This window comes from Xyrauchen texanus, chromosome 15 (genome assembly GCF_025860055.1).
Source record: "Xyrauchen texanus isolate HMW12.3.18 chromosome 15, RBS_HiC_50CHRs, whole genome shotgun sequence".
In the NCBI taxonomy this organism is placed as follows: Eukaryota; Metazoa; Chordata; class Actinopteri; order Cypriniformes; family Catostomidae; genus Xyrauchen; species Xyrauchen texanus.
In genome coordinates, this window is record NC_068290.1 from 32,964,975 (window position 1) to 32,977,609 (window position 12,635).

The 12,635-nt window shown below is 39.6% G+C and overlaps 1 protein-coding gene across 5 annotated transcripts in view; it reads right to left on the bottom strand.

Moving 5' to 3' along the window:
• The window catches only part of cobl (cordon-bleu WH2 repeat protein), a 132,748-nt gene that overhangs the window by 67,388 nt on the left and 52,725 nt on the right, over positions 1–12,635 (bottom strand). For all 5 annotated transcript variants that reach the window (XM_052143766.1, XM_052143764.1, XM_052143763.1 and 2 more), the window contains 3 exons: positions 11,971–12,162; positions 10,583–10,793; positions 30–258 (listed from right to left, as the gene is read on the bottom strand). In XM_052143766.1, coding sequence (XP_051999726.1) covers positions 30–258; positions 10,583–10,793; positions 11,971–12,162 — 632 coding nt within the window. The remainder of the gene's footprint in view (positions 1–29; positions 259–10,582; positions 10,794–11,970; positions 12,163–12,635) is intronic.

Below are 12,635 nucleotides of genomic sequence, written 5' to 3' on the forward strand. Positions count from 1 at the left end.
AAACAAACTTGACATTTGTTATCACATACCTAGTGTCTGGTCCAGGACATAGAGTTCCCTGATACCAAGCTCACTTAGGGACATATCCAGGTCCAGCTCGTGGTGGCTGATATTGTCTTTGAATAGCAGAACATGAGCTGGGTCAAACTCACACTTCTGACATATCACAGGCACCAGGGTACGCAGGGGGGGCAATGGATTTACCCGAACCACAGCCTTCTGACTACGGTGATAGTTCACCACCAAACGCACCGTTTTCTACATGATGAGAGAGAAGGAAAGAGAAATAAATAGGAAATAATAACAGAGGGTTATTTAAAGTTATATAGCTTTTAATTAAATACACATTTTATTATAACACAGTCAATAAAGTGATTTTATTATGCATTAAAAATAAAGTGTGAAACTTTTTCCTTTGTCCAACCAATGACAGACAGGGAGTGAACTTATTTTTGCAATTCCATTTGGAGCTAGTGGCACAGAAATGACACACTTAACCATTAAGGAAGTTAAACACAACTTAAGCTTTATACTGTTGATTACAACTGAATAAATGACTATAACACCATAACGGGAAATGAATGAAGTTGTAATTAACCAAAAATTTTCTTTTAAAGGAGGAAAGATATTAAAATGAACTGTTCGAAGACTAAACATAAATTGTGAAATAGCATGGAACATAACGCTTTGTTTTCTTCAGTTGTGTAGTAATAATCACCCTGTCACTTGCTCTTTGTTGCTAACAGCACATGATCAAGATAAGATGCAACACAGATCTCGGAAGTTGTATATATCATTCAGAGAGGTGGTCAAAAGAGATCTTTCTGTAAATGTACAATACAGTAGTGTCGTGTAGAGGAAATGTCAAAACAACAATGGCATTGCTCAGAAAGAATCTATATCAGAGAACTACATTAGGTACATCACAGAATGGCAATTTTCCTACAGTATCTTATGGAACTACTTGTATGCAAAAACTCATATTGCTCATTTGAAACATTCAAATAACATTTTATCTTTAGGCACAGAGGCAGCTAAGTTTCACTGTAGCAAACAGTTAAAACCTAACTGTTGATCTAAAGGTAGATACACAAGACACTTAATGTGTGCCATTTCCTGTCCATAAGCATGCAGACAAACACAAACCAGAGAATTCTGAGGTGCCATAACACAGTGAAACGCAAAACATGCTTTTGTGTGATTCGCACTCGAGAATTCAGTTAAAGTGTAAAAAGTGTTTTTCCATTTAGTCATGTGTGTGCTCCGATAATAACACACAGCCTCACACTTACATGGATGTGCCACCACACACATATAAGCAAAGCACAATACTCACGAGCCCCCGGCTGAGTGCCACTACGTTGGAGTTTACCCCGGTGGACGAGAGGGTTGCCTCCCTATGCCTACGGGTTGTGGGGGGGAAACTCTGACTGTTGTCTGTGCATATGCACCGAACAGCAGTTCAGAGTATTCGGCCTTCTTGGAGACCCTGAATGGAGTCCTGAATAGGGCCCCAGTAGGGGACTCCATAGTGATGCTGGGTGACTTCAACGCACACGTGGGAAATGACAGGGACACCTGGAAAGGCGTGATTGGGAGGAACGGCCTCCCCGATCTGAACTCAAGTGGATGTTTGTTATTGGACTTCTGTGCTAGTCATGGATTATCTATAACAAACATCATGTTCGAACATAAGGATGCTCATAAGTGTACGTGGTACCAGAACACCCTAGGCCGAAGGTCGATGATCGATTTTGTAATCGTGTCGTCGGATCTGAGGCCATATATTTTGGACACTCGGGTGAAGAGAGGGGCAGAGCTGTCAACCGATCACCATCTGGTGGTGAGTTGTGTCAGGGGGTGGGGAAAGACTCTGGACAGGCCTGGGAAGCCCAAGCGAGTGCGGGTGAACTGGGAACATTTGGAGGAGGTCCCTGTCCGTGAGACCTTCAACTCACACCTCCGGCGGAGCTTTTCAGGCATCCCTGCGGAGGTTGGGGACATTGAACCGGAGTGGGCAATGTTCAAAGCTTCCATTGCCGAAGCCATGGTGGAGAGCTGCGGCCTCAAGGTTTTAGGTGCCGCAAGGGGTGGTAACCCACGAACACTAGGGATGCACCGAAATTTCGGCCGCCGAAAATATTCTGCCGAAAATGGCACTTTCGGTTTTCGGCCGAAAGAGAAAAAAGGCCGAAAATATATACCTCCTCGCCCCGCCCCTCAGTGCTCTGATTTCAATCTGGATCGATCTAGACCTTATCACAGCACTACCCAACAAAGGCCGATCATGTCAGCGGTGTGGAAAGTTTCTGATAAGGACATCAAATTTGCGATCTGCAGTGTTTGTTCAGCAGAACTTTCAAGATATATATACACAGAGTACAGCAAGAGATTCTACAGGAAAGCGCCCCGATCCACAGCAGTGCCACACCTAGCGCTGCTACAACACAACTTGAGACGTATCTAGCTGAACTACGCCAGAAGCGGCAATCCCCTTGACTACGGTCGCATAAACAAAGACCGCTTTCCTTTGCTTGTGCGGATTGCGCACAGGTATTTATCTGCCCAAGCACCAGCACAGAGAGTGAGAGACTGTTCAGTGCAGCATCTCATGTTCTTGATGAGCTTTCTGACAGGAGAAACTGTCAGAAAATTTAGCAACTTTTGTTCTTGAAGAGAAACCTGTCAATTGTAGTTAAATAGAAAGCGGTCCAATATGATGTGTATAGCAATTACATTACACTTGTTCTTCACTTGAGGATATATCTGTCGTTTACAGTTGCCTTTGGATTTAGTTCAATTACTGCTGTTTTGCACTGTTGTTTTGCACAATCATTTTCACTTAAAGTGTACATACGTTTACATAAACAGAATATATATTATAGTTATATATAGATCAGTGGAATAGAGGCCCTCTGCCATTCTGTGTTCTGCCTTTTGTTTTAATTGAAATTACTGTTGCATATTAAACTTTTTGAAAGATGCTAGCTAAGTACATATTTTAGAAAACTTTACATTATTTGGATAATTGTTAATAAATTCTGTAAAATTAGATTTTTACAGAACTGAAAAAAGAATAATATTTAATATAGTTTTAATATATTTTTTTGTCCAATTTTGGTGTTACTTTCAATAAAAGTGTGATTTATTTTATTGGTTTGTAGTTTTTCAATTCAGATTCATTAAATTCATGAAATTAATAAAAAAGTATAAAATTAATACAATTATTTTTTTTTAAATAGGTAAAAATTTCGGTTTCGGTTTTCGGCCAAGTGCATCCTGGATTTTTGGTTTCGGCCCAGAATTTTCATTTCGGTGCATCCCTATCGAACACCGTGGTGGACACTGGTTGTCAGGGAAGCAAGAGAGAGGAAAGAGGCCTTCCAGGATTTGTTGTCCCGGAGGTCTCCGGAGGCAGTTGCAAGGTACCGACAGGCCCAAAGGGCTGCGGCCTTGGCCGTGAGGGAGGCAAAGCAGTGGGTGTGGGAAAAGTTCGGAGAAGCCATGGAGAAGGACTTTCGGTCCGCACCAAAGTGCTTCTGGAAAACCGTCCGCCACCTTAGGAGGGGGAAACAGGGAACCATCCAAGCTGTATACAGCAAAGATGGGACGCTGTTGACCTCAACCGAGGAGGTTATTGGGCGGTGGAAGGAACACTTTGAAGAACTCCTAAATCCCAACACGCCCTCTATGCTAGAGGCAGAGGGGTGGGGGGGGGTCCCTGCTTAGGGCGATCCAATCCCTGTACGTCCAAAGCGAGAGCTGTGTCCGGGTCCTCGGCACAAAGTCGAGTTCATTCCATGTGGGGGTTGGTCTCCGCCAAGGCTGCGCTTTGTCACCAATCCTTTTTGTGATATTCATGGACAGGATATGGAGGCGTAGTCGGGGTGGGGAAGGTGTGCGGTTCGGTGGGCTGGGGATCTCATCGATGCTTTTTGCAGATGATGTTGTCTTCATGTCAACATCGGTCCATGACCTTCAGCTCTCACTGGATCGCTTGGCAGTCGAGTGTGAAGCAGCTGGGATGAGGATTAGCACCTCTAAATCTGAGGCCATGGTTCTCAGCAGGAAACCGATGGAGTGCGTACTCCAGGTAGGGAAGGAGGTATTGCCCCAAGTGAAGGAGTTCAAGTACCTCGGGGTCTTGTTCACAAGTGAGGGGACAATGGAGCGGGAGGTTGGCCGGAGAATTGGGGCAGCGGGGCCGGTATTGCACTCGCTCTATCGCACCGTTGATCACGAAAAGAGAGCTGAGCCGAAAGGCAAAGCTCTCGATCTACCGGTCAATTTTTGTTCCTACCCTCACCTATGGTCATGAAGGCTGGGTCATGACCGAAAGAACTAGGTCACGAGTACAAGCGGCCGAAATGGGCTTCCTCAGAAGGGTGGCGGGCTTCTCCCTTAGAGATAGGGTGAGGAGCTCAGTCATCCATGAGGAGCTCGGAGTAAAGCCGCTGCTCCTTTCCGTCAAAAGGAGTCAGTTGAGGTGGTATGGGCATCTGGTAAGGATGCCCCCTGGCCGCCTCCCTAGGGAGGATTTTCAGGCAAGTCCAGCTGGGAGGAGCCCTCGAAGACCCAGGATTAGGTGGAGAGATTACATCTCCACACTGGCCTGGGAACGCCTCGGGGTCCCCCAGTCAGAGCTGGTTAATGTGGCTCGGGATAGGGAAGTTTGGGGCCCCCTGCTGGAGCAGCTGCCCCGTGACCCAACTTCGGATAAGCGGTTGAAGATGGATGGATGGTTGGATAATATTTTTCCAGCACAAACACAAGTACAAAACTACAACTGCTTGAATCTGCTGCTCCGAGTCTCAAACACTGTTTTTCACGCGCTCTCCCTTTTGCACCACATATCTGTGTAAAATATGGAGCAAAAGTGATTTGTGCATCTGTGATTTTCAGATTGTGCACTTTTCTCCATTGGTGGAACATGACGCCCGAAAAGGTAAAAAATAAAAACTTCCATGAGCATCTTCCCGAGCTGGCAGTGGTAAATACCAATAAAGGTATCTTTTTTCTTTCTTTTTCTGAAATCACTCACCGTTATACATTTGTTCATATTTTATATATGCAGGCTGGTCACTGTGGTCAAGCCAGCTGCGATTAAAATCCATATAACAGAAAGACGTTTCTGACTCCTGTTGAGTGCAGAAGATAGCCAGTCTTACTATATTGACGAAAACGCGTTTATTAAGAATTTCCGATGTGCTGGTGTTTATTAATATGTTTGATTTAGCCTATGTGAAATCTGACTGGTTAAGACTCTTGGATAGGGCAGGTAAATATTTTATAACCAAAGTTTACTGAATTAAATGTCATTACATTTACATATTACATATAATAAATGTGACTTTTCTGCCAAGGATCTCTGATTGTCATTCATATATACCTTGTAATAAACTTTGAATTGTAAATCCTGTAGGTCAATTAAAAGTGAAGTGTTTGAGAAAATAAAGGAAACATCACCCTAAAAGTGCATCCTAGCACTTGGATCATTTCCTCATATTCAAACACTCTCAAAAAGCTTTCCTTTATAGGTCTGCTCACATTTTCAAAGGATTATAGATTAGAGTGACCCTGACTGTTACTGTATCCATTTTCAAGTAATTTAACTGCAAAATCAACTAAAAAATTCATCCTAACACTTGCATCACTTCCTCATGTTCAAACACATCATAAAAAGCTTTCCTTTATAGGGTTGTTATTAATATAATTAAAGGCAAAATCACCCCCAAAATCTCAAGGCACGTGGATCAGATCCTCATATTCAAACACTCGTAAAAAGTTTTCATGTTTGAAGGGTTTCTTGTTCAAACATACCATGCTTATTAACATATGAAATTTAAACTCATTTAATGTAGTATTGGACAAAATTACAGGGAAATACTCTCCTGACATCATACGTGGAATGTCTTCTTACATTTTATGTTTTATATGGCATTGAGATAAACTTCATTTTCTAAAATGTAATCTAAATGAAAACCTAGATACAACAAGTGACAGATCAGAGAGCTAAGGAAAGAGAATTGGTAATACAAAGAAATATCAAAACGATGTCATGTCCTTGTTTTCAAATGATCACACTTTTATAAATTCTTTTCTTTTCTTATTTCAGATAACAGCTATGTGCATCTTAAAGTACAACAGCAGTTTCGGCATGTTGTTGTACTCATGCACAATCCATCAGAATGCCCAACAGTGTCTACTGTGGCTTCGGCACCTGTGGAAAGTTTTGACTCTCTACTGCACACTGATACACACACCTAATAAAATTAGCTTCTCATATTAGCTTTTTGGCTTATTAGTTAAAAATCACATATTTGCATTTGTATCTACTGTGACATGTCATAACACAGGTTAAATAATACTTATCACACCATCTTTCTGTAATTGACTGTTTATAAAACTGTTGTTTAAATTGCATTAGGTTGTATTGCAGTATTCTCATTATCAATCAGTACTGTGCTTAAGGTGTTCTTGAGTGTCTTGAAAGGCACCTATAAATAAAATGCATTATTATGAATAATAATTATTATAAATTATTATAGGAGTAAGCTGGAGCAGAGGCTGCGGCAGAATGACACCTGGGAGTTCTGCAGAGGCATGAGGACATCACTGATTACAAGCTTTCTGGACAATAAAAACAAGGAAAGGACAACTAAATTATATATATATAATACATATATATATAATACATATATATATATATATATATATATATATATATATATATATATATATATATATATATATATATATATATATATATATATATATATATATATATACTGGTAGTGTTAACATCACTGAATCAACCTGAATACATTAGCTTACACCAACAAAACTAATTTTAAAGTTTAGATCAGTTAGAAACAGTACCTTAAGGTTACAATTGCAGGTTACCACTTTTTAAACAAAAACAAACTGACTAGTTCAATTTATATTCAGTATATTCAATTACAGTTTTTCTGAACTGATATGTTGTTGTGCAGTATTACTTATCTAGATCTGTGTTGTGTGCTTGTTGTAACTGGCAACAACGTTTGCTGTTGTTAGAGCAGAATCAGAGATGGCAGAGTTTTTTGAAGAACCTCTAACTCTGCTCAGAGGTCACAGAGAGAGAGAGAGAGAGAGAGAGAGAGAGAGAGAGAGAGAGAGATTCTGGTGCTGCTGTTAGCTACTGCACAAGAGCTACAGCAGCACCTGGACCTGCTGGAGAACTACTGTCAGAACTGGGCCCTGACAGTCAATCTGAAAAAAAACTAAAATTATGATTTTCCAGAAAAAAGCCAGATTACAGGACACCAGATACACATTCACTCTGGGGAACACTGCAATAGAACACACCCGACACTACGACTACCTCGGTCTAAAAATTTGTGCTTAAGGGGGTTTTGGTCTGGCAGTGAATGCACTAAAAGAGAAAGCTAGAAGAGCATTCTACGCTATTAAGGGCAAATTCACCCAAGTTGACATTCCTGGTGTAAGATCTTTGATAGTATTATAATGCCTATTGCTCTGTACGTATGTGAGGTTTGGGGTCCACTCTGTATGGCAGATTACTCGAGATGGGACAAACAACCCATAGAATCCCTGCATGCAGAATTCCTTAGAAACATTCTAAGAGTTCAGAGAAGAACACCTACTAATGCATGCCAGGCCGAACTAGGCCGATACCCCCTTATTATACATATTGAAAAACGATCCCTCAAATTTTGGACACACCTAAATTCAAGTTCCCCTAACACACTGCAACATGAAGCCCTTAAAACCCAAGCGCTGAAGCCTAAAACCAGTCCCCTTTGTCAGCTGGCTCTGAAACTCAAAAACCCACTAACAACTAACAAACACCAGTTTCAGACCAGCACTGCTGAACAAAACCAAATCAGAATAAACCAAATCATAAAAGAAAGTAAAAATTCATATTTGGACCATTGGGAAAATGAAAGTAAAAACTAAAGCAAATTGGAATGTTATCGGGCCCTAAACAGAACATATAATCTGGCAGAATAACTGCACACTGTAAGAGATCCAAAACAGAGACGGTTCCTCACCAAATACACTCAGTGATCACAGTCTGGCCGTAGAAAAAAGTAGACAGACAAACATGGCTTTCAAAAGAAGAACGAGTCTGTGCTCACTGTGACATGGGTGAGGTCGAGACAGAGACACACTTTCTCCTGAGAGAGAGATACCTCAACAAACTCTCAAACCTCATGCCACAGTTTTCCAGTTTGGCAGAAACCGATCAGATGCTGGTGTTACTGGGGGAGGACCATCATGCATCAGTTGCAGCTACACACCCTCAGAAACCAATTACTGCCTTAATGTACTTCATTCACAGTACTTTTATTTTCTTATCTTCATAATGTCCTGTTAAATGTTTATTTTATTTTATATTGTATAGTGTATATCTTATCATTATTATTTGTCATGTCATTATCTGTTTTGTGTATTAATGCTTTGGCAATAATGTATGTAAACACAATCATGCCAATAAAGTACTTTTAAATTGAAAATTGGAGAGAGAGAGAGAGAGAGAGAGAGAGAGAGAGAGAGAGAGAGAGAGAGAGAGAGAGAGAGAGAGGCCAGTCAGTCTGAGGAAGAAATAATGCATGGTAACTAAAGGTAAGACTCTCATCAAATATTCACACATAAGGGGGAGGAGAAAAGGACACTCGAGAATGAGAGAGAAAGAGAGATAGTGCACACTCAGAGCAAAGCATTTGAAAGACTCACTGTACCTTTACTCAAACCCTTTTTATGATCACTCCACCCTCCTGGTGCATACATGTAATAAGGAAAAAATTACAAGTTGCACAGGTGCAACAACACCCTTATTACACTTTTAACTTCGCAGAAGAAAAAAACATTATCAATGGAGATAAGTCAATAAATAAATTACACTATCAATGGAGTCACGCATTTTTGTTGTTGACAAAAACATGGACAATGCACTTCTTGAGAATTTTTTTTTTTTAAACAGATCTCTTTTTAACATGAATCTATATATATATTGTTGTTTTTCACTATTTTTGATAACCCTTTGGCTTATATGCATTTCATTTCAAATAGTTCTGGAGTTTGACAAATGAAGAAAGAAAATTGGAAATTTAATGTAATTTCTGTAATATGAACAGGGTTTCTGCAGGTTTTATGAAGCTAAATTTAAGACTTTTTTTTAATACCATTTTAAGACAACTAAAGGAAATATAAGGAATAAATTTAGGGGAACATAATGCCATTGCATCGTAAATGCCTTGAGAGTACGAGTACGGTCATATATACAGTATACAGTTGTAACACTTCAAAGTTAAAAAAATGATACAGCTTAAATACCTCTACTCCTTACCACTAGAATGTGGAAATAACATTTACCTTCTGATCAGACCCATTAAATCAACTATATTCCTCTACGATGTAACCTCAGATCATGGTCCTGATGAAGCATACCAAACCAAACCATTGACAAGATATAGCTTTGCTTCCTGTTTTATGTCGACCTTATTACATTTGTGTTAACGTAACTTTTCAACTAAATCAAAATTCTAAATTTTTTAATATTCATTCTGTGCAGATCAGTCTGGAGATTATTTTTGAGCTATTGTTTAGGCAAATTCAGCAAATTTTAAAGGAATAGTAGTGAATAAATGATAAATGTCATAATTCAAGATGGCAGCCACTATAATGGGATGAGTTTTAATTTGAGCGGTCCATTAATATAATCTTTAGGAAGAGTGTAATGACATGCAAAAATAATTTCTGGAGCAAATCATTCAAAAGATAAGTGCAAAAGAAAAGTGCATTTTTGAACTTGTGTTGGAGCTATAGAATGTGACCTAGAGACCACAAATTTGTCATGGGGCTATTGGTGCTCAGAAATTATTCTTCACTTTAAAACGGCTTAAACGCAACAAGAAACCAATCCCTCATGCAACATTTAATACCACAACCTTATGAATTTAAGACTCTGATTGAAGATCATTTTAAGGCCTTAATATGCAAAAGGGCTTTAAGACTTTTTTCAGTCCTGCAGAAACCCTGATGAAGACACAAAAACCTGAATGTATAATATTCATACAATAATTGGAAAAATTGTTGCTTTTTCTTGAAATGTCATTTTACTATATAAAATATATGAACAGGATGAGATCTGTGCACAGGAAGTGAGTGGAACAGTTATTAATAAAATACAAAATGTTAAACATCATGTTTTGTATATCATGCACATGCACATAATGTATTTTTCAGTCATACATATGAACATTTTGATTGTCTATTAATTGTCTATTATCAATGTGTTGCTAGGATTATCTATTTTGACTGATGCTGTGGAATGAGAAGTAGACGGCAGTGTGACATATGCCCACCTCTGACCTGCAAACCAAATTATTTACCATACAACAGGATGTCTACAGAGAGCACTTGTCAGTAGTGCAACCAGTTTAGACATCACATTTTGTCACTGTCGTTGGCTGGTCATACATGTTAATGGAAAGATTCTCAAGAGTGTAAACTTTATAAGCACAAGGCACACACTCAAATATCTCTGAGACACGCTCGGTTTCAGAAAGACACTTACCTCTGGCACTTTGGGTGGAGGTTTCCGGATCACCTTGTCCTCCAGCACTCGCTCTTTGATCAGGGCACAGGATATGTCCAGGGCACCCAGCAGGGCGTTGGGCTTGAAGCTAATGGGCTGAGCATCATGTGACAGTAGCTCCAGGGTATGATATGCTGGATTCAGATGGTACTGACTGCACAGGTCCACCAACAGATCCATCAGAGCTTTTCTGAAGAGACGGGAGGAGATCCAAGGATAGAGAAAGATTGAGTTACTCAAAGGTTTAGACTTGAAATTACATCATGCGATGCAGACAGGACTGCGATAGAGTAAAAGAGAGAATGAGAGAGAATGAGAGAGAAAGAGAGGGAGTCATCTTGGATTACAGGTGTTATGTAAAGCAGCAAACTGATATATGAATTTTGAATTCAAAATGTTTGGCTTCACTAACCAACAGTCAGTAATTTAACCTGCATCTACCAAAAACTGCTATAGGGACACCCTTCAACCACTGTGTTCAACCTCTGCATTAAAAAACCCATATCGGTCGACCACTAGTTTTAATTGCACATCATCACCACCATGTGGTCACATCTGAACTTGCATGACCAGAAAATAGCTGTCTGGGATCTAACATCCTTCAAAAGGATTTTAATGTAACCTATAATCTGGACTTCCAAATCATAAACATTTCTCAAACATCTTTGATTTGGATATGATGGGTAAATCATTAAACTACCTCAGTTCAAAATTTGCAAACAAAAAGCAATCCAATATGGGTCCTATTCATTAATGTGCATGCAATACTTCATTTGAATATAAATGTCTATTCTTATACCACTCTCATCTTCCCTTATTTGCTTTAGTCTATCTCCTTTCACATCAAAGGTTTATGATGTCTTTCAAACTCATGGCTATAAATACCAATATTTCTCTATTCAAAGCTGAGGAAACCGAAAGCAACTCTCTGTAGGTAACTACAACAAATCAGCATACATCAGTTTACTTGGTATCAATAAACACTGTCAGTAAGTAAAACATATTGTTGACGAAAATATGAGAGAAATAAATAAAACTGCAAGATATTGCAAATGCACAATATCACCTTTTTTTTTTTCAAACACATCCTACATCACATATGAAATTAATCAGCTATATCAGCAACATACATATAACATTGCCACTTACATCTGCAAAGACAAGAAAGCAAATGCACAACTAAACTTGTACTAAATTGCATGTATTTGCACAGGCAATAAAGTGAATGTACAGCACAATTTGCATAACTTGCGTTGTGAATAGGTCAGTACCTCAAACCCGGTTTCGGACAAAAAAAGTACTATTAGAGTAGTAGAGTACTCGGGCACCCATTTTGAAACCAGCATCACTCAAAAGAGCATATTTACCTGCCGTCCACATTGATGGTGGTCTGGTACCCTGTAGGCAAAGTGATGTGGAGATCCATGCTGGATCGAAGCATGTTTTCCTTGCTGTCTCCCCCTGAAGACCCTCCTCCATCAGGCACATTACGGAAGATCTTGCGGGGGGCAGGCTGTGGATGTGGAGGTGGAGGGGGGGCCCTGCCCTTCATTTGCCTCCTATGGAGTAAAAAGACATAAGGGTTTGATGATTGTAAAATAAGATGTAATAATTGTGAAATTGTTGTAGAAAATCATCAAGTGAAGCATAATTCTAAGATGGTTAATCAAGCCCAAACACTCCTGAATAAACCTTGCATAGCCAGTGTGCTAAGAAATCCCTAGTTACAAAGAAAGAGGACTTCTGACTGAGTTATACAATGGTCAATTCCCTTTCTACAAGACATTTAGAGGTGGTGATACTACAAGTGGTAGCTCACAGTGGCCAATCACAGACATTTTTAGTCAAATAGCATGGAATTTGGAAGTTGGGTTGCCGCATAGAGTAAAAGATTGATCTTGGAATTTAAGAATTGATATCGAGATTGCGATGCATCAGAAAATATATATTTTTACCCAGTCCTAGTCATTGTAGCAAATAAGTTTGACTTTGTTTCCAGGCAGACTGATAAAACCTGTAAAAACTGACAAGA